This window comes from Dryobates pubescens, chromosome 15 (genome assembly GCF_014839835.1).
Source record: "Dryobates pubescens isolate bDryPub1 chromosome 15, bDryPub1.pri, whole genome shotgun sequence".
Lineage (NCBI taxonomy): Eukaryota > Metazoa > Chordata > Aves > Piciformes > Picidae > Dryobates > Dryobates pubescens.
The window spans coordinates 24,916,617-24,938,470 of record NC_071626.1 but is presented as its reverse complement, the minus strand read 5'-3'; the positions used below and the strand labels follow the sequence as shown (position 1 = coordinate 24,938,470).

At 51.2% G+C, this 21,854-nt stretch overlaps 1 protein-coding gene across 1 annotated transcript in view; it reads left to right on the top strand.

Moving 5' to 3' along the window:
- CACNA1C (calcium voltage-gated channel subunit alpha1 C) overlaps positions 1–21,624 on the top strand; it is a 669,515-nt gene extending 647,891 nt beyond the window's left edge. The window contains exons 42-49 of the mRNA XM_054168007.1: positions 1,405–1,532; positions 3,973–4,107; positions 5,446–5,798; positions 9,288–9,416; positions 9,904–10,013; positions 14,603–14,706; positions 19,932–20,255; positions 21,102–21,624. Of these exons, the coding sequence (XP_054023982.1) occupies positions 1,405–1,532; positions 3,973–4,107; positions 5,446–5,798; positions 9,288–9,416; positions 9,904–10,013; positions 14,603–14,706; positions 19,932–20,255; positions 21,102–21,398 (1,580 nt within the window). The 3' untranslated portion in view covers positions 21,399–21,624. The remainder of the gene's footprint in view (positions 1–1,404; positions 1,533–3,972; positions 4,108–5,445; positions 5,799–9,287; positions 9,417–9,903; positions 10,014–14,602; positions 14,707–19,931; positions 20,256–21,101) is intronic.
- The last annotated feature ends 230 nt before the right edge of the window (positions 21,625–21,854 follow it).

Here is a 21,854-nt window from a genome sequence, read left to right as displayed (position 1 = left end):
AAGGAGGATGTGGACATTGTCTGACTACATACAAGACATGGCCTTACACACAAGTTAAGGGTGCAGTAACCATCTTGTAACCTCTTCGTGTTTGGCAGAACTGCCTTTACTATGGCACATAACTCTTATTTACCTCACAGGATTGCTTTCTGATATGATGCCTGTCAAGGACTCATGTACCTGGGGACATTCCTCAGCCAGCCTGAACCGGTGTGACATATTGCTGTGGGTTTCTAGGCAGTGTCCCTGGCAGACTGTAATTACTGGGTTTCTGGGCAACTCCTTTGCTAGGCATCTTGGGACCCCAAGGTGCATGGGCATCCAGTGTGACCATCACTGATCTTCCAGGTGGCTCCAGGGGCTGTAGCACAAAACAGCACTTGACAGCAAGTGAACATTTGCAGCCAGATCCTGAACCTTGCTCAGCCTGCTTTGAAGTCCGTAACTTAAAAGACCATGTCCTATAAAATTCCCCTTGGGTTTGGAGAAGGGAAGAGAGTTACCTAGATTAAAACTTAGTGCCCATTTTGGCCAGCTGTCTGTCTGCCCTGAGTGAGAATACAGTGCTGGCTGTGTTTCTGGGGAGAGGTGATCCTTTTGGCTTGCTCACACCCATCTTAGGCACAACCAGACAGAATTTCAATGCAGAGAAGGATCAGGTCAGGTCTGGTGTGGATAGTCATGCAGATGCTGTTGGTGAGCCCAGCCTCTGAGTCTGTATAACTCCAAGATGGAACAGGAAACTTTGACCCAGACTGGGTCTACAGCAAGAGGCCTACATGGTAAGCCAGCACCAGAGACTGCAAAGGTTAGAAGCAGTTCAGCATAAACAATGTGCACCCAGAGGTGCAGAGCTATAGGAGTTGCCCACCAGAGCCAGTGTATCCAAATGCCACCTGCACCTCTCCTCCTGACTACTTACAGCAAGCTCTGGTTGTGGAGCAATCCCCCTCTGCAGCCCTGCACCCTGATGGCAGGAAAAGCACAGCTGCAGCTGGTGCCTGAGGTTTTGGGGAGGGACTTTTTAGGTGTCAGGGAGGGATAGGACTGGGGGGAATGGAACAAAACCAGAAATGGGGAGATTCAGATTGGATGTTAGCAAGAAGTTGTTCCCCATGAGGGTGGTGAGAGACTGGCACAGGTTGCCCAGGGAGGTGGTGGAAGCCTCATGCCTGGAGGTGTTTAAGGGCAGGCTGGATGTGTCTCTGGGCAGCCTGCTGTAGTGTGAGGTGTCCCTGGGCATGGCAGGGGGGTTGGGTCTGGCTGAGCCTTCCAATCCTCACAGTTCCACGATCCTATAATTCTGCCCTGAGCTGCAGTGCTCACAGAAGCAAAATACTCTGTTTACATCAGCAGCTCAGTGCTGGTTTTCCTTCTTCCTGTTTTTGCAATGCCCTCTTGCAGACGACGAGGTGACCGTGGGGAAGTTCTACGCCACCTTCCTGATCCAGGAGTACTTCCGCAAGTTCAAGAAGCGCAAAGAGCAGGGCCTGGTGGGCAAGCCCTCCCAGCGCAACGCCCTCTCCTTACAGGTGACAAACGGGCACAGGCTCCACAGGGGTGGTACACTAGATGCATCTGGCCTCACTTCCCTCCCAGTCATTCGGGGACCCCTCGAACTGCCACAGCAGTCCTTTCGGATAAGCCACATCCCTTAGCTCTGGAGGGGGAAGGCACAAGCGAGGTACATCCCCAGTTTATCTCTCTGCTGGTAATACTGGAGGTCTGGGTTCCTTTTAGTGAGCTGGTGTGAAGTGGTACATCCCCAGTTTATCTCTCTGCTGGCAATACTGGAGGTCTGGGTTCCTTTTAGTAAGCTGGTGTGAAGTGGTACATCCCCAGTTCATCAATCTGCTGGTAGTATTGGAGACTTGGGTTCCTTTTAGTGAGCTGGTGTGAAGTGGTACATCCCCAGTTTATCTCTCTGCTGGCAATACTGGAGGTCTGGGTTCCTTTTAGTGAGCTGGCATGAACTGGTACATCCCCAGTTCATCAATCTGCTGGTAGTATTGGAGACTTGGGTTCCTTTTAGTGAGCTGGTGTGAAGTGGTGCATCCCCAGTTTATCCCTCTGCTGGTAATACTGGAGGTCTGGGTTCCTTTTAGTGAGCTGGTGTGAAGTGGTGCATCCCCAGTTTATCCCTCTGCTGGTAATACTGGAGGTCTGGGTTCCTTTTAGTGAGCTGGTGTGAAGTGGTGCATCCCCAGTTTCATAGAATCATCGAATCAATAAGGTTGGAAAAGACCTCAAAGATCATCAAGTCCAACCTGTCACCCAAGACCTCATGACTAAGGTCTGTGGACAGGTTGGACTTGATCTTTGAGGTCTCTTCCAACCTTGGTGATTCTGTGATTCTGTGACTACTAAACCATGGCTCCAAGTGCCACATCCAATCCCCTCTTGAATACCTCCAGGGATAGTGACTCCACCACCTCCCTGGGCAGCACATTCCAATGGCAAACAACTCTCTCTGTGAAGAACTTTCTCCTCACCTCCAGCCTAAACTTCCCCTGGTGCAGCTTGAGACTGTGTCCTCTTGTTCTGGTGCTGGTTGCCTGGGAGAAGAGGTCTGGGTTCCTTTTAGTGAGCTGGCAATGAAGTGGTACATCCCCAGTTTATCTATCTGCTGGCAATACTGGAGATTTGGGTTCCTTTCAAAGCCCTGGGGCTGTTAAGTCTGGAGAAGAGAAGACCGAGAGGGGATCTGATCAATGCCTGTCAATATCTGAAGGGTGGGTGTCAAGTGGAGGGGGCCAAGCTCTTCTCAGTGGTGCACAGTAATAAGACAAGGACTAATGGATACAAAATTGAACAGAGAAGGTTTCAGCTCAACATGAGGAGAAACTTCTTTACAGCGAGGGTGCCAGAGCCCTGGAGCAGGCTGCCCAGAGAGGTTGTGGAGTCTCCTTCTCTGGAGACTTTCCAAGCCCACCTGGATGCATTCCTGTGCAGACTGCCCTGGAGGATCCTGCTTTTGGCAGGGAGTTGGACTTGATGACCTCTGGAGGTCCCTCCCAACCTCTAATGTGCTGTAATTCTGTGGTATACCCCCAGTCTATCAAGCTGCTGCAATGTTGGAGGTTTGGGTTCCTTTCAGAGAAGTGGTATGCAGTGTGCAGCAGACATTTGCTTATTACCACGTTCATTCAAGCCTTTCCTGAGAGAAGTCACTTCTAGGCAGGGCACAGTGAGCATGTTGCCAGAAGGCAAAATCAGTTAAAAAGCCACCCAACAGATGGGGCATCAGGTTGTAAGACCTGGGATCTGTTCAGCACTGTGCTACATGCCCCCTTGGGGGTGCTACCAGGCTGTATGGAAGATTGAGAAGGACCCACTGACTGTGCAAGCAGCACCATTTACATCCCTCAAGTATGCAGTGAGGAAAAAAGATGACTCTGCACAGTTCCAGCAACCTAAACAGTGCTGTGATGCAGGCACAGATGCCGACTGAGTTCTTGGCATAGATGCAGGCTGAGGTCTCAGCATACCCACATAATGCCTCCCTGATGGACTCTCTGGAATGGATTCCAGTCAGTGACAGGTTTGAGGATTGTCCAGGTCCAGATGCCAGAGGTTTAGCTATTAAATCAATATTTAAGCTGCTGATTAAAAGGAGATTTTTAGAGGCCCCAAAGTCATGGTTCAGCTGGAACTGTGGCTGCTCTAGGGCTTGTGGTTGGGGATCTGAGAACCCAGAGTTGGAAGCGTATAGATGTGCTTAGTGAATTTCTGTCTCTGTCCTGCTGTTAGGAAGCCAAGGGACTGGCAACAAACATTCCTGGGGGGCATTGCTAAGAGTTTCTCCCCCTCTAAGCCAGAGACGGAAGCAGGGAGTTTGTTGGTGGTTTTGTGGGAGCAGGGGGTGCTGTGGTGGGTGAAAGGGCTTTGCAGTGCTTAGGAAGGAATGGCATCACTTCTACAGCTCCTGTACCCAGTCGGAGATATGAAGCTCTATAGTTTGCTGTTTTGCAGGCTGGGTTGCGCACGCTCCACGACATCGGCCCGGAGATCCGCAGAGCCATTTCTGGAGACCTGACTGCTGAGGAGGAGCTGGATAAGGCCATGAAAGAAGCTGTCTCTGCTGCCTCTGAAGATGATATCTTCCGGGTAGGTGCTGAACAAGTTCACAGGTTGAGGCTGGACCAGCAGCTGAGCTCAGAGGGCTACATTCGCTTTTCCACGCCCCGCACTTGAGCTGGGCTCTCCTTCTCGTTTTCTAGACCATGTCTATCAATATCTGAGGGGTGGGGGGCAAGTGGAGGGGGCCAAGATATTTTTGGTGGTGCACAGTAATAAGACAAGCACCAAGGATACAAACTTGAACAGAGAAGGTTTCAGCTCAACACGAGGAGAAGCTTCTTTACAGTGAGGGTGCCAGAGCCCTGGAGCAGGCTGCCCAGAGAGGTTGTGGAGTCTCCTTCTCTGGAGCCTTTCCAACCCCACCTGGATGCATTCCTGTGCAGACCGCCCTGGGGGATGCTGCTTTTGGCAGGGGGCTTGGACTGGGTGGTCTCTGGAGGTCCCTTCCAACCTCTGTGTTGTTCTGTGACCCTACTAGAAAGCAGAGTGGTGGAATCAGGACGCCAAGCCTGGGATCTTTGCAGAGTTTTTATCCCCTTTTCTTTTCGGCAGAAGTTTGCCTTATGAAACCTAAATAAAATCAGAATGAGAATGGCCAAAGGCTCTGCAGAACACATGAGCTCAGCATGAGTTGCAGCTTCTGCAGGGCAGCAGCCAGACACACTCCAGAGTTTTGTTCACTCCTTTCAGTGGTACAAGTGGCATCCTTACGAAAAGTGCACAAGAACCCAAGAGAGCTCCTGTGGAAGGAGGATATTTTCTGAGCAACTGACTTAAATCTTCTCTCTCTTAATTCATTCCTGGTTTGTTTGGGTTTTCTTTGTAATTGTCTCCTCTGCTAATGTTTCCTCTCCTTTGGCATTTTCCTCTTCTCCTTACAGAAACATGCTGTCAGTCCCTTTCAGCACTCATCATCTAAACAGTACATAACTGGCTCATTCAATCGTGCTTCATTTGTTCCTCCAGACAATTAACATCTTCTGGTGCTCTCTTCAAATTGCCTCTCATGACTAAATGTTACTTTGTGACTGCAATGTGAAACTCAGACAAGGGTTGCCTGGTTCTTGCACCCTACCCATGCCTGCACTCCCAAACCTGGTAGTGCAGGAGGTGTAGAGACAGCTGTGCCTCACCTGTGCCCTTGGCCAGTACTCTGAACTGTCTTAGGAAGCTAAGTTTTCACAGCCTGCATGCACCTAGTCCCTGACAGAGAAGGCCATGCACTGTGCTGCAAAAGAGAGAGCAGCAGTGCCATCGTGAAGGCTTTGGTTCACTTTTTCTTTCCCCAGGCTAAGCAGAAAACAGCAGGGCCCTTGCAAATCTTCTCACTCACAAAGGGAACAATTCTTCCTGTTTCTCTGACAGAGAGCTGGAGGCTTGTTTGGCAACCACGTCAGCTACTACCAGAGCGACGGCAGGAGCGCGTTCCCCCAGACCTTCACCACCCAGCGACCTCTGCACATCAACAAGTCTGGCAACAACCAGGGGGACACCGAGTCTCCATCCCACGAGAAGCTGGTGGACTCCACCTTCACCCCCAGCAGCTACTCCTCTTCAGGCTCCAATGCCAACATCAACAACGCCAACAACACTGCCCTGTGCCGCTTCCCCAGCCCGCCCAGCTACCCCAGCACTGTCAGCACGGTGGAAGGCCATGGTGCTCCCTTGTCACCCACCATACGTGTGCAGGAGGCTCCTTGGAAACTGCCTGCAAAAAGGTAAGCTTCACAGCAAAGCAGGAGTCAGGGCACCAGGCACAGGAACCTGCATGCAAACACCAAAGCACTGCTGCCCAGCTGGAGTCACCCACCAGGCGCTGCTCAGCTTGCAGCCTGGATTGAGCCTTCTGGTTCTCCACTTGTGCCACAACACAGATGTGCATCAGGTGACCACTGCAAAGAAGCAACACTCTTACTGACTAACAGACTTGATTTCTTTGGGCTGTATCATGAAGAATCATAGAATAATAGAATCATAGACTCAGCCAGGTTGGAAAAGACCTCAGAGATCGTCGAGTCCAACCTATTACTTAATACCTAACACCTCCTGACAACTAAACCATGGCTCCAAGGGCCACATCCAATCCCTTTTTGAACACCTCCAGGGATGGTGACTCCACCACCTCCCTGGGCAGCACATCCCAATGGCCAGTTCCTCTTTCTGGGAAGAACTTTCTCCTCACCTCCAGCCTAAACCTCCCCTGGCACAGCTTGAGACTGTGTCCTCTTGTTCTGGTGCTTGTTGCCTGGGAGAAGAGACCAACCTTTGCAAGAACCAAAAGGAGCATTATTTATCCTTCTTTCACCACAGAGAGGTGTTTTATCAGCTGGTAGCTGAAAGAGAATGCAACTAATCTCTTAGGTGCCCAGGAGGGAGCTTTGGGGAAGTTAGTGGTTATTCATTCAGCAGTTGACATGCCTACAGAGGTCACCAAGGCATCCTGGGAGGAGGGGGGCAACGTTTTCAGAAATGCAATCATGTGCAAAACAAAGAAAATCTCCCTTCTCTGGACAGCTTTCAGGCTGTCTGCACATGGATGACTAATCCAAAATGCAAAGTGCTGGGTCCTGCACCGGGGCCACAACACCCCCAGGCAACGCTGCAAGCTTGGAGAGCTGTGCGGTGGAAAAGGTCCTGGGGGTACTGCAGGAGGATGAATGTGAGGCAGCAGTGTGCCCAGGTGGCCAAGAGAACTAGTGAATAGAAATAGTGTGGCCAGCAGGAGCAGGGAGGTGACTGTCCCTCTGCACTCAGCATTGGTGAGGCTGCACCTCCAGTGCTGTGCTCAGTTTGGGCACCACAGCACAGGAAGGACATCGAGGGGCTGGAGCAGGGACAGAGAAGGGCACTGAGCTGGTGAAGGGCTGGAGAACAAGGCTGTGAGGAGAGGCTGAGGGAGCTGGGGGTGCTTAGTCTACAGAAAAAGGAGGCTGAGGGGAGACCTCATTGCTCTCTACAGCTACCTGAAAGGAATATGTAGAGAGGTAGGCACTGGGCTCTGACAAGTAACTCATGGTAATATGAGAGGGAATGGCCTCAAGCTGTGCCAGGGGAAGGTTAGGCTGGACATTAGGATCATTTTTTCACAGAATGGGTTGTAAGGCACTGGAACAGCTGCCCAGGGAGGTGGTGGAGTCACCATCCATTGATGTGTTCAAATGGATGTGTTTAAAAGCCATCTAGATCTGTTGCTTGGAGACACAGTGTAGTGACAGGCTTGGGCTGGATGATCTCAGAGGGCCTTTCCAGCCTGGATGATTCTGTGAGTATAATTTTTATCAAAGGAGGGTTATTTTTTTTACCACTTCCAGTATCAGTAGGAAGGAGCTGGAATTACTTTTTTGCAGTGTGAAAAGTGGAGAGCTACTGTCCCAGCAAAGGGCAGAGCAGGACAGAAGGACAGAGGAAATTCAGTGGGTGCAGAACTGCCCAAGTAGAGCCCAGTGGTTTTTTCTATCCCATGCCTTCCTGAGGGAGGTCACAGGAGGTGCACAACAATAGAAATGGGTAGATTCAGATTGGATGTTAGGAAGAAGCTCTTCCCCATGAGGGTGGTGAGAGCCTGGCACAGGTTGCCCAGGGAGGTGGTGGAAGCCTCATCCCTGGAGGTTTTTAAGGCCAGGCTGGATGTGGCTGTGAGCAACCTGCTGTAGTGTGAGGTGTCCCTGGCCATGGCAGGGGGGTTGGAACTGGCTGAGCCTTGACGTTCCTTCCAACCCTGACAATTCCATGATTTGTTAACATCTGCCCACCCCCTTGCTGACTTGTGCTGGTGTGGCACTGCTAACTTGGTGTTCTTTTCTCTCCCTGCTTCCTTGGGCACCTCCCTTGAATTAGGACGCACTACTACGACACGCTGGGACGGTAGGTGTGCTCCCTCGGGCTCTCATGCTCTCTGGGTGTGAGACCCATTGCTTGTCTCTTTGGAAATCCAAATCTCCATTAATTCTGAGTATCAGCTCATCTCTCTGGTGTCAGTAGGGCTGAAAAAAGAGGTAACAATCACCACCACATCTCAGGAAAATGCTCCCAGCTCAGGGCTTTTCTGCTCAGAGGCAGGCAGTGACCCACGGACTGTGTGTGGCTGGTTTCTAGATTCGGGGGAGGGGGCAGAGTTTCTAGCTGGGTTCACACATCTAGGCACTGTGATCACAGCTCAGTGATGCCCCCTGGCATGTTCAGACCAAAATTCTGTATGCTTTGAGCTAAACACACACTGTAGGACAGGGGGAGCTGCCACCTACTGATTTTCTCCCCTCTGTACCTTAGCGGTTTCCCTCATCTCGGGTGGCAGTGTGGGGATTAGAGCCCCACAAGGGAAGGTCACTCCAGCAGTGCCCCACAGGCTGTTTAATCCAGTGCAGATGGACATTTCTCCCAAGGCTTTTTGCTTAGACCAGATGCTGAAATAGCATCTCTTTTGCAGTCCTTAATGATGAGAGCACCCTGCCACGCTGCTGTGTTCTGCAAATGCTAGTACCAGCCTGACATTTGCTCTAATACCCCATGGGGGTGTCTCAAAGCTTGGCACTGCCTTCAGGTTTTGCTTTATTCATCAGAAAACACAAAACCACAATGCAATGAAATATGGGGACCAAGACATGCAAACAGAGGGACAAAGAGGAGGCAAGAAGGGAAGTAAGGGCTGTCACACTGAAGTGTTTGAGCAGATCCTACTGAATTCAGCAGAAGCACTTCGTGAGAAGCGGGGAAAAGGACCAAAGCTGAAAAAGACAGCAAGAGGCAGAGGAAAGAGATGGTGCAGAGTAAGGGCTTTGGGAGGCAGAGCCCATGCACCACAGAGCAGAGAGGGTTACTGTTAGTGCCTTGGAGGCTTCTCTGAAATTCATAAAGAAGGCTTTTGCAACAGGGGACAAAGCTTTCCTTGCCAGGAGCCCATCTCAGCTTCCACTTGGAGCTGAGTGAGGTCTATCTTTAGAAGCGTGGCGAGTGTGATGTGCACATTTATGGGGACAAATGCTTATAGCAGTGTTCAGCACTGACTTACCAAACTCTTCCTCTGAGAGAGGACACAGAGGTTGTTGCTTGGTGTTTGTGAACTCTGTAGCTCTGCTCAGTCACTGATTTTTCTCTGGTAGCTCTTCCACACTACAATAAACTGAGACAGATGGAGCCTGTCATCCTTGTCTTTGTAACAGGTTGTCTTTCCCATCTCCAGATCTTGACTTGTCTTTTTTGCTCATTAGCTCCAGTTCCAGAGACAGCCAGCTGGCAATTGTTTGCCAAGAGGAAGTGTCTCAGGATGAGACTTATGATGAAAATTTGAATGAAGACATTGAGTACTGTAGTGAACCAAGCCTGCTCTCTACCGAAATGTGAGCTTTGCAGCTTTAGTCAAGGTGTTTGGGTGGTTCTTTCATTGAGGGGGAGAGGTGGGAAGAGGTGGGTTGGGGGGGGGTTTGGTTGGATTTTTTTAATAAATAAAATAACACAAAATTCCATCCCTGGGATGAGGGCAGAAAGACTTAAGTCAGACAACTCGAGTGTCAGAGTTTGTTGTTGGGTTGGTTTTTTTAATGCAGTTCAGTTCTGAGAAGTGACATGGAAAAGGATATCTTTCACCTGGAATTCTCCTTCTCCTCTGCACCTGCAGGGAACCCCACACACATTCACTTCTGTCACCCAGGCCTCCTCTTTAGAGTGTTCCCTGCCACTGCTGCTTCTGAGCCTGTTAACCCTCCAAGCGAGCTTGCTGTTGCCTCCCCTTGATGGCATGTGGTCTTCCCGGCTTCCCTGCTGGGAGAGGGTTTCTTCTGTCCAGTGTTAGCTGCTTTTCTAGGATCCCTCTGTTCTCTTTTCCAGGCTTTCATACCAAGATGATGAAAACAGACAACTGACTCCACCAGAGAACAACAAAGGAGAAGACAGCCGGCACTCTCCCAAGAAAGGCTTTCTGTGCTCCTCGGCGCTAGGTAACCTCCCAGCACCACGTGCAGGCTGTGCTCTTCCCTGCCTCAGCTGAGTTCCCACATGGATTTAGGAAGGGCAGGTCCTGCCTCTCCAACCTGATCTCCTTCTATGATCAGGTGACCCATCTGCTGGATGTGGGGCAGGCTGTGGATGTGGTCTACCTGGACTTCAGCAAGGCCTTTGACACCATCCCCCACAGCAAACTGCTGGCTAAGCTGTCAGCCCCTGGCTTGGACAGCAACACTCTGTGCTGGGTCAGGAACTGGCTGGAGGCTGAGCCCAGAGAGTGGTGGTGAATGGTGCCACAGCCAGCTGGCAGCCAGGCACCAGTGGTGTCCCCCAGGGATCAGTGCTGGGCCCCATGCTATCTAACATCTTCACTGATGATATGGATGAGGGGGTTGAGTCAGTCATCAGCGAGTTTGCAGGTGACACCAAGTTGGGAACAGATGTTGGTCAGTTAGAGGGCAGAAGGGCTCTGCAGAGGGACCTCGACCGACTGGACAGATGGGCAAAGTCCAACAGGATGGCATTCAACAAGTCCAAGTGCCAGGGGCTGCACTTTGGCCAGAGCAACCCCATGCAGAGCTACAGGCTGGGGTCAGAGTGGCTGAGAGCTGCCAAACAGAGAGGGACCTGAGGGTGCTGATTGACAGCTGCCTAAACATGAGCCAGCAGTGTGCCAAGGTGGCCAAGAAGGCCAATGGCATCCTGGCCTGTATTAGGAACAGTGTGGCCAGCAGGAGCAGGGAAGTCATTCTGCCCTGTACTCAGCACTGGTTAGGCCACACCTTGAGTCCTGTGTCCAGTTCTGGGCCCCTCACTTTAAGAAGGATATTGAAATACTTGAGCGTGTCCAGAGAAGGGCAACAAGGCTGGGGAGAGGCCTTGAGCACAGCCCTGTGAGGAGAGGCTGAGGGAGCTGGGGTTGCTTAGCCTGGAGAAGAGAAGGATCAGGGGTGACCTCATTGCCCTCTACAACTACCTGAAAGGTGGTTGTAGCCAGGTGGGGGTTGGTCTCTTCTCCCAGGCAACCAGCACCAGAACAAGGGGACACAGTCTCAAGCTGTGCCAGGGGAGGTTTAGACTCGAAGTGAGGAGAAAGTTCTTCACTGAGTGAGTCGTTCGTCATTGGGATGTGCTGCCCAGGGAGGTGGTGGAGTCACCGTCCCTGGAGGTGTTCAAGAGGGGATTGGATGTGGCACTTGGTGCCATGGTTTAGTCATGAGGTCTGTGGAGACAGGTTGGACTCGATGATCCTTGGGGTCTCTTCCAACCTTCGTTATACTGTGAGACTGTGATCTTGCTGGAGGAATCCCAGCATGTGTGGGCACAGGTGTTGCTGTCTGCTGCATTTAGCTGGTGAGCCCAGGGATCCCAGGGCCTGCATGTGATCCTGATCCTGCATGTGACTCTGCTGGCTCTGTGGCAGTCGGTAGAGGACTCTGTGTCTGTTTGCATAGTCCATGGGATCTGTTTGATTAAGCTCACTTATGAATTAAGGGAGTTTATTAGAACACTGTAGACTCTTCAGTCACCAGGGAGTCACCAAACAGGCCAGCCTTGAGTACATGGTGTTCTCTTCTGTGTGTATTCAGCAAGGGGAAAGCCGAGGTTGCCTTTTGTGTGTGTGTGTGCCAGGAGGAAAGGAGTGAATGTCAGGCTGAGCTAAGGCAACACAAAGCTGCTTCTTGCTCTGGTTGTAGCTGGAGCGTCTCAAATGCTGGAGCATGCAGGCTGCACTCAGGTGAAACCCATGAATCATGAGGTTTTATGAACATATCAGAACACATGTGAGGGCCTGGAAGCAAATAAGCTCTTGTACGAAGGACACTTTTCAGCCTTCTCCCTGAGTGCTGGTTTGGAGAAAGAGGAAAACAAAAAGGAAGACAATTTGGAGGAGAAACTTAAAACAAAAAAGAATCCTGAATGTAAAAGATATTCTCACAAAATCCAAATGGCAGACAGGGAGTGGAATGCTCCCAGGGAGGCTGCTGAGTCCTCACTCCAGGCCTGCAGGATGTTAGTACAGTTGTCAGTAATCTTAAAGCACTCACTTTTAGTTCAAAGCTGAATATAGTAGGCAATGTCAGTTCCTCTGCTGGGCTGGCCAGCCCTGGACACAATGCTTCAGTAACAGCATCCCAGAGAATGTTTCTAGAGTGATGTCAGAGAGTCACAGAGTGTCAGGGGTTGGAAGGGACCTCAAAGCTCATCCAGCCCAACCCCCCCTGCCAGAGCAGGAGCACCTAGAGCAGGTCACACAGGAACACAGCCAGGTGGGTTTGGAATATCTCCAGAGAGGGAGACTCCACAACCCCCCTGGGCAGCCTGCTCCAGGGCTCTGTCACCCTCACAGGGAAAAACTTTTTCCTCCTATTTCCATGGAACTTCCTCTGCCTCAGCTTCCACCACTGCCTCTTGTGCTGTCCTTGGGCATCCCCCAGCAGAGCCTGGCTCCAGCCTCTGGGCACTCACCCTGCACAGCTTTATCAACAGGAATGAGGTCACCCTCAGGCTCCTCCTCTCCAAGCTACAGAGCCCTCAGCTCCCTCAGGCTCTCCTCATGAGGAAGATGTTCCACTGCCTTCATCATCTTTGTGGCTCTGCTCTGGACTCTCTCAAGCAGTTCCCTGAGGTCCTTCCTGAACTGAAGGGCCCAGAACTGGACACAATATTCCAGCTGTGGCCTCACCAGAGCTGAGTAGAGGGGGAGGAGAACCTCTCTTGACCTACTAACCACAGCCCTTCTCATCCACCCCAGGATGCCATTGGCCTTCTTGGCCACCAGAGCACATTGCTGGCTCATGGCCAACCTCCCATCCACTAGGAGCCCCAGGTCCTTTTCCCCATCATGCCAATTGTATTAGTTTCTTGCTCTAGAAAGAGAAAGTCCTTTTTATCTGCCTAGTGTCATTCATTCTCTGGATTATGACATGTTTCCTCCAACCCCTGAGAGGGCCTTTTCCCAACAAATCCATGTCATAGATCCTTACTATCTTAGGAATTCTCATTTTCTTCTGCAAAAAAATTGTCAGCAGGATCAAGAAGTTCCCCAAACTTCTCTAGAGTGCCACACAGCTCTGCCTTTGCCCCTGGCTTTATTTGCAGCTCTCCAGAAGCAAAGGCAGTGCACTGCTTCATAGTCATACTCTGCAGGACTCTTAAAATCCTGCCTTGGGAGTACCTCCCTCCTGTTTACAGAAATAAAGGTTAGACATCAAGGGAACAATGTGATGGTTTCAACAGTTCCCCCTAAAATCTCTTTCTTTGTATTTCCCCAAGGAAAACCCCACTGAACTCCCTTCTTTCCACAGTTTGAAACGACTTCATGTCTGTATGAGCAGCCTTCCACTCATCAGTGAACTCAACCATGATTAATTCACTTCCACTTGACCTTGCTAGAGACACAGCCTCATAAACTGTGGTATGTCTGGCAGCTAAGAGGCACAGATCACATGCAAGCAGGAGGCCAGCATCACCTGAGCCACCTGATATCCCCTCCTCCATGCTGTGTACAGCCAGGCACAGCTGTACCAGAGCCTCAGCTACCATCATCAGTCCTGAACCAGAACAGACCCTGAACCAGAACACTTCCACTGCTTAGGGGGGGAATCAGGTACACAATAGCTATTAGGGCAGTGGTTTAAAAAAGGAAGGATAAAAATCACCAGTACAGGCTAGGAGGTGATTTGCTAGAGAGCAGCCCTGGGGAGAAGGACCTGGGAGTCCTGGTGGACAGCAAGTTCTCCATGGGACAGCAATGTGCCCTGGTGGCCAAGAAGGCCAATGGGGTCCTGGGGTGCATTCAGAAGTGTCCAGCAGATCCAGGGAGGTTCTCCTCCTCTACTCTGCCCTGGTGAGGCCTCACCTGGAATATTGAATCCAGTTCTGGGCTCCCCAGTTCAAGAGGGACAGGGATGTGCTGGACAGAGTCCAGAGGAGGGCTGCAAGGATGATGAAGGAACTGGAGCACTGCCTGGGGAGGAGAGGCTGAGAGCCCTGGGGCTGTTTAGTCTGGAGAAGACTGAAAGGGGATTTAATAAATGTATATAATTATATGGGGGGTGGGGGCCAAGAGGGAGGGGACAGGCTCTGCTCAGCTGCACCCTGTGATGGGACCAGGAGCAATGGATGGAAACTCCAGCACAGGAAGTTCCACCTCAACATGAGGAAGAACTTCTTCACTGTGAGGGTCCCAGAGCCCTGGAGCAGGCTGCCCAGAGAGGTTGTGGAGTCTCCTTCTCTGGAGCCTTCCCAGCCCTGTCTGGAGGTGTTCCTGTGTGACCTGTGCTGGATTCTATGCTCCTGCTCTGGCAGGGAGGGTGGACTGGAAGATCTCCAGAGGTCCCTAACATTCTGTGAGCCTGTGATCATCATCCAGAATTTTACCTTGCAGCTTGCTTGCAAGTTGTTAGTGCTGGGGGGTCCCTGATGCTTGGCTGCCTTTGGTAAAGAGAAACGCTTGGGAAAGGCAAGGGGCTGAGTGGACAGAGCCTAACGTGTGGGTGTCTGCTGTATCTCCAGTGGGGCTGCACTCAAGCAGGTTGCCAATGATGTGTCACACAGGTGTCTGTGGTTGCTGTTTCAGGTCGAAGAGCATCTTTTCACTTGGAGTGTCTGAAAAGACAGAAGCCCCAGGGCGCGGACGTCTCGCAGAAGACAGTTCTGCCCTTGCACCTGGTACATCACCAGGTAAGCACTCACAGCCACACAGTGCCCTCAGGGACACTGAGCCCTTAACAGCTGCAGTGCCTCCCCATGCCTGTGTCCCAAATAACTTTCTCAAACCCCCTGGGCACAGTTTCATGTCAAAGGTACAGTGTCTCCAGCTTTCAGCAATGGTCTCTGCCATCACGCTCATTCCAGCTTGCAGGACTTGCAGCACTCCCAGGGCAGTGCTGTGGGAACATCTCCTTCAGAGTCAGCAGAGTTATCATTTTCTGACATCCATGAAGGAGTAAAATACAAAACTATCTAAGAGACCATAATAATAACCCACATTCACAGAACTGTCAGGGTTGGAAGGGACCTCAAGGCTCAGCCAGTTCCAACCCCCTGCCATGGGCAGGGACATCTCACACTGCATCACTCTACTTCCATTGAGGAGCAACATCCATTGTCTTACCAGAAGTCAGACACCTAACCAAGCCCTCCTTGATGAGTAAAGACCTTTGTTCCAAGTCAGTAACCAAATTCTGCAGCAGAATAGCATCACAGAATCACAGAATTGTTAGGGTTGAAAGGGACCTCAAGGCTCATCCAGCTCCAACCCTCCTGCCATGGTCAGGGACACCTCACACTACAGCAGGTTGCTCACAGCCACATCCAGCCTGGCCTTCAAAACTTCCAGGGATGAGGCTTCCACCACCTCCCTGGGCAACCTGTGCCAGTCTCTCACCACCCTCATGGGGAAGAACTTCTTTCTAATGTCTAATCTAAATCTCCCCTCCTCTAGCTTGGATCCATCCCCCTAATCCCATCACTCCCTGACATCCTCAAAAGTCCCTCCCCAGCTTTCTTCAGATACTGGAAGGCCACAAGAAGGTTTCCACGGAGCCTTCTCCTCTCCAGACTGAACTCTCTCAGTCTGTCCTCATAGCAGAGCAGCTCCAGCCCTCTGATCATTCTCATGGCCCTTGCCTAGACACGTTCCAGCACTTCCAGATCTCACTTGTAATAGAGGCTCCAGAACTGGACACAGTGCTCCAGGTGTGGTCTCACACTGCATGCTGCAGTGCAGTTGCACTGGCTCTGATGGTACTGTGCAGATGAACCACATATGCAGAGTCTGCTTTCCTTTTAATTAAAGCTCACCTGTGACTGTCATTAATCACTTTGGGACATAAACTGATTACATGTAATTAATCAGCTTCTCAAGCCCTTGGTAAGTGCATTCAGCAGCCCAGCCAATGTGTGCATGGGCACACAGCTAGATGATCAGCCAGCTGTCACAGTCCAGAGTGGGTTTGTGGCTTTCACTTTGATGTCACTTTTTGTCACTGTAAAAGAACCAGGGGCAGATGGTAGCAGCAGCTCTGCAGCTGGGGTACCCTGCTCTGTGCAGTCCACTGGGGCAAGGCAGAACTGTCTTCCCACCTCCTTAGGCTGCCATGGGGGCAGAACATGCCACGCAGCAGGGACATGAGGAGTGAGGACTCAGAGCAGAGGAGTGGGAGATGTCCTTGCTTAAGGCTCCTTGGCTCTTCTCACCTCCACTAACAGACAGTTACCCTTTAAGGACTGAGCTCCAGAAAGCAGTGGTCTGCAAAGAGCTATGGCAGGGACAACCAAGAAATGTGTTGGGGCAGGACACAGTTTCCCATATTCCCCACAGCAGCAACAGCCCTCCTGAGACTTCCTGACCTTCTATGGCAGGCCAGGGAGAGGGGACACATGCCTGCCACCCTTTCAGCCCACCTGGCTGGCAGAATCACCCCCCATCCACATGTTCAAAGAGAACAGACCTACTTCACCCTTCCTCATCCCACATGCAGCTCCAAACCTAGAGGGATGGGGCTCTAACCACTCCAGTGCCACTCAGCCAGACTGCAGGATTACCCTGAAACAGGCATCTGGCCTCCTGCTGACAGTGCTCAGCAACCTTCCTATGTTTACAAAAACACTACTCTAAAACTGTGCTTGAAACAAAAGCACAAGGTGGAGAGGTTGCCTCTGTTAAGAGCCACAGGTTCAGATGCTCATAAATGCTCATGGAATCATGGAATTGTCAGGGTTGGAAGGAACCTCAAGGATCAGCCACTTCCAACCCCCCTGCCATGGCCAGGGACACCTCACACTACAGCAGGTTGCTCACAGCCACATCCAGCCTGGCCTTCAAAACCTCCAGAGATGAGGCTTCCACCACCTCCCTGGGCAACCTGTGCCAGTCTCTCACCACCCTCATGGGGAACAACTTCTTCCTAACATCTAAATCTCCCCTCCTCTAGCTTGGATCCATTCCCCCCAAGTCCTATCACTACCTGACACACTAAACATCCCTCCCCAGCTTTCTTGTAGCCCCCTTCAGATACTTGAAGGCCACAATAAGGTCTCCTTGGAGCCTTCTCTCCAGACTGAACAGCCCCAACTCTCTCAGTCTTTCTCCATAGACATCAAGATATGTAAATATATGGAGCTGAAGCTCTCAGCAGTGCCTGAGAGCTTCTTTCCATTTCCTTAGAACCTTACATTTTGGATAAAACCCCTTGTAAAACTTCCTGCCAGCAGGCTGAAGAGCTGGTTCAGTTGTCCACCCTGACAGACCCAGGGCTCTGCTTGAGGTCCTGGCAGTACAAGGGACACTGGCTGAGGCCATCAGAGCCTGCAGGGTATGACTTACCCAGGTGAATTTTTAAGGGATTTCTTCCTTGCTGAAATTGGAAGGAGTCTGACAGCTAAGTCCTGAGAAAATCTTGGCAAGCCTTGTATGTGACCAGTAATTAATGACTCTGTTCTTCTGGCACTGAAATCATTAGCACAGCATGGATAGCAGTTCCTAAAGATTGCAGTGGCAGATGGATTGAGCTTCAGTTAACCTTAGATAGCTTACAGTTAGCTCTCCAGTTTAACCTGGTCAGTTCAGCCCCATTGCTGCCAACAGAGGGGAGGGAAGTGCAGCTACAAAGGAGAGGTGTAAGTCTCATATTCCAGGTAGGCATTGAAAAGAGGCAGGAGGCTTGCTGGTGCGTCTCCCCACAGTCAGTTTAGACTAAACATACAGCTGAAGCTGAACAAGGCTAACCCCAGCCCAGCCATGAGAACTCTCCACAACACAATCCACATGCTTTTGTGTTTCCCAGACACTTACTGCTTTGCTGAATCTAGGCAGCAGTGAGCTCTGTGAGACCATAGAATCACAGAATCAAAAAGGTTGGAAAAGACCTCAGAGATCATCAAGTCCAACCTGTCACCCAACACCTCATGACTACTAAACCATAGCTCCAAGTGCCACATCCAGTCCTTTTTTGAACACCTCCAAGGATGGTGACTCCACCACCACCTCCCTGGGCAGCACATCCCAATGGCCAATCTCTCTTCCTGGGAAGAATTTTCTCCTCACCTCCAGCCTAAACCTAGCTGGGGCAGCTTGAGACTGTGTCCTCTTGTTCTGGTGCTGGGTGCCTGGGAGAAGAGACCAACCCCCACCTGGCTACAACCTCCCTTCAGGGAGTTGTAGCCAGCAAGAAGGTCTCCCCTGAGCCTCCTCTTCTCCAGGCTAAGCAACCCCAGCTCCCTCAGCCTCTCCTCACAGGGCTGTGCTCCAGACCCCTCCCCAGCTCCCTCAGCCTCTCCTCACAGGGCTGTGCTCCAGACCCCTCCCCAGCTTTGTTGCCCTTCTCTGGACACCTTCAAGTGTCTCAATATCCTTCTTAAAGTGAGGGGCCCAGAAGTGGACACAGTTAGATGAGCTTATGACTGATTGTATTGCATCAGGGTAAGCTAACATTCACCCTGAATAAGGCCTTGGATCAGCCCTGTGCAGTTGTTGAGAAATTAGTTGTAAAAGGATGCTGGATGGCTCAGGGAAAGGTTGTGTATATATATATAAACACAGGAAGGACTTGATGACTTGAAGGATAATCATCAGGTGTTGATCCTCCCACCACCAGCAGATGCCTTAAAATCCAGCAGTGGATTTATGGTTGCTGCCAGCTGCAGACACCTCTGAAATCCACATCTGGTACCCGCTCAGATTCCACAGCAGGCACAGCCAGCACAGCAACTGGCAGGCAAAGCTTAGTGGCATGAGTGATGGCACTGGGGGGGGAAATCAATTGCTGCCTCACCCACCGGAGAAGAGGTAGGATTTCTGAGGAGGAGGTGGTGTTCCTGGCAAGGCTGTGGGGTGCAGGGCTGCCCCCCTCCTGTCAGCGCAGCAGCTCCATGACCGACGAAGCCCAGTTATGAAAGTGCTCAGGCTGTTGCTTGGCACTGGCACAGGAGACACCATTTAAAGGCAAGCTTGACAGTTCACAGGAAACATCCCAACCCTTCCAGGAACTGGCAGCTGTTTCCACCAACCCTGAGACCCTCCCTCCAGGCCTTTCTTGGGTAGCTTCTCCAGAAGCTCCCTGTGGTGGGAAGAAAATTCCCCCCACATGAAATTGCCAGAGCAGCCCAGTGGGAAGCAAATGAAGCTGTCTTTACAATCTACAGTGAAACTGAATGACTGTGTACAAAGGATCCAGTATCTACAATATTTGCAGGTATTTACAGCTTATGAACAAGCACAAGAACCCCCAGCCAAAGACCAGGGGAGCTAATAGCTTCCCCTTCCCTGCTCTCCCCTCCTTACCCCCTGGACACAAAGGGACAAGAGAAGGAGCAGAGAATTGTTAGAACTTAGCCACAACAATGCAGCCAAGGTCAGCAGAAGCCAGAAGCACAAAGTTAGTATCTCCCAGAGCGAGGAAACCAAAAAGGGGGAGAGGGAAACCTACACAACCAGCTTATGCTTGTAATCTCTCCAGTGGATTGTTTGGAACTTATCATTAGATAGTGTTGGGTGATAGGTTGGACTTGATGATCTCAAAAGTCTTTTCCAGCCTGGTTAATTCTCTTCTCTTCTCTTCTCTTCTCTTCTCTTCTCTTCTCTTCTCTTCTCTTCTCTTCTCCTCTCTTCTCCTCTCTTCTCCTCTCTTCTTTTCTCTTCTCTCCTTTCCTCTTTTCTTTTCTTTTCTTCTCTTTTCTCTTTTCTTTTCTCTTTTCTTTTATTTTCTTCTTTCTTTTCTTTTTTCTTTTTTTCTTTTCCTTTCTTTTCTTTTCCTTCCCTTTTTACACCCAAAAGTGATTTATTTACATTTTATCACTTTCTGCTCAAGATCTGTGGAAATTTCCAAAGGTGCAGCCTAAAGCCGCCACGCTCCCAGCTGCAGCCCTGCAAGCTCTCACTCGCTGTGTTCCTTCTCTGTCCGCAGGCACTAGCGGTGGCAGGCCTGAGTCCCCTCCTGCAGCGAAGCCATTCCCCCACCATGTTCTCTCGGCTGTGTGCTACGCCTCCTGCTACACCCTGTAACCGGGGCTGGCCGCCGCAGACCATCCCCACTCTGCGCCTCGAAGGGGCAGAGTCCAGCGAGAAGCTCAACAGCAGCTTCCCGTCGGTCCACTGCGGCGCTCAGTACCCCGACACCACCGGCTGCAGCAGCCCCAGGAGAGCCAGGCCAGTCTCCCTCACGGTCCCCAGCCAGAGCGCAGGGAGCAGCAGGCAGTTCCACGGCAGCGCCAGCAGCCTGGTCGAAGCGGTAAGACTGCAGAGGCACCGAGGGCAGGAGTGGTGGCAAGACCAGCTAGAAACGTGGCCCTGGGAAGAGCAGGGCAGCAGATGTATTCTTACCCTGCAAGGTTGGACCAGATGATCTTGAGGTCCCTTCCAACCTGGTATTATATGAATGAGTCTATGAATATCACAGTATGACAGTACATGAGAGGTTGGAAGGGACCTCCAGAGACCATCGAGTCCAACCCCCCTGCCAGAGCAGGATCACTTAGCACTATGACAGTACAGCAGAGGTTGGAAGGGAGCTCCAGAGATCATCCAGTCCAAGCCCCCTGCCAAAGCAGCATCACCCAGGGTAGTCTGCGCAGAAATGCAGCCAGGTGGGTTTGGAAAGTCTCCAGAGAAGGAGACTCCACAACCTCTCTGGGCAGCCTGCTCCAGGGCTCCATCACCCTTACTGTAAAGAAGTTTCTCCTCATGTTGAGCTGAAACCTTCTCTGTTCAATTTTGTATCCATTGGTCCTTGACTTCTTTCTGTGCACCACTGAGAAGAGCTGGGCCCCCTCCACTTGCCCCCCCACCCCTCAGATATTGATAGACATTGATCAGATCCTCTCTCACTCTTCTCTTCTCCAGACTAAGCAGCCCCAGGGCTCTCAGTCTCTCTTCATAGGGGAGAGATCTATTGCTGTTCACAGTGCCAAGAGTAGGAGAGCACAGCTCCAGCCGGGGCTTAGCAGCCTGGATGGGAGGAGGAGGAGGAGCACTGGGGAAGATGCAGCGGCGAAGGGCTGTGTTAGGCTGTGTTTGGGTCGCTGCTGCAGAGTACTAACATCTGTCTTTGTCTCTGGTTCCCTACCTGCTTCTGAAGGTCTTGATTTCGGAAGGACTGATGCAGTTTGCTCAAGATCCAAAGTTCATTGAGGTCACAACCCAGGAGCTCGCAGACGCCTGTGACATGACGATAGAAGAGATGGAAAATGCAGCAGACAACATTCTCAATGGTAACAGCAAGCAGAGCCCCAATGGCAACCTCTTGCCTTTTGTTAACTGCAGGGACCCAGGGCAGGACAGTGCAGGAGAGGAAGAGGAAGAGGTGCAGAACCCGGATTGTAGAAAAAGTCAGGAGGAGCTGAAGGACAGCAGGATTTATATCAGCAGCCTGTAGTTGCCAGGGCTGGAAGCGATGCTGTTTTTTATTTGTTTCAATGTTCCTAATGGGTTTGTTTCAGAAGTGCCTCACTGTTCTCGTGACCTGGAGTAACCGGAACAGCGTTCTTCATTCATTTCTGTTGGGACGAGTCGCAGAGTTGGGTGGTGTAAGAAAGCTTTTCAGGAGCGGATATAACCCCAGCGTGTGTCCGTGAAGGAAGAGTGAGGAGGAGGAGGAGGAGGAGGAGATGGAGGAGGAGGAGGAGAAGGAGGAGGAGGAGAGCCAGCTCCCTCTTTTTTTTCCAGTCCCTGCACAAGGAACGATGACTGCCTCCCAAACACGAAGGGAAACCTCAGCTTCCTGTGGATGGCCCTAGCCAAAAGGACCCTGCATCAAACGGGTGTCTTTCAACTTTGCTTGTAAAAATCATTTTGCACATATTCTGTATGAGCCTCACCGTCTCCATAAAGC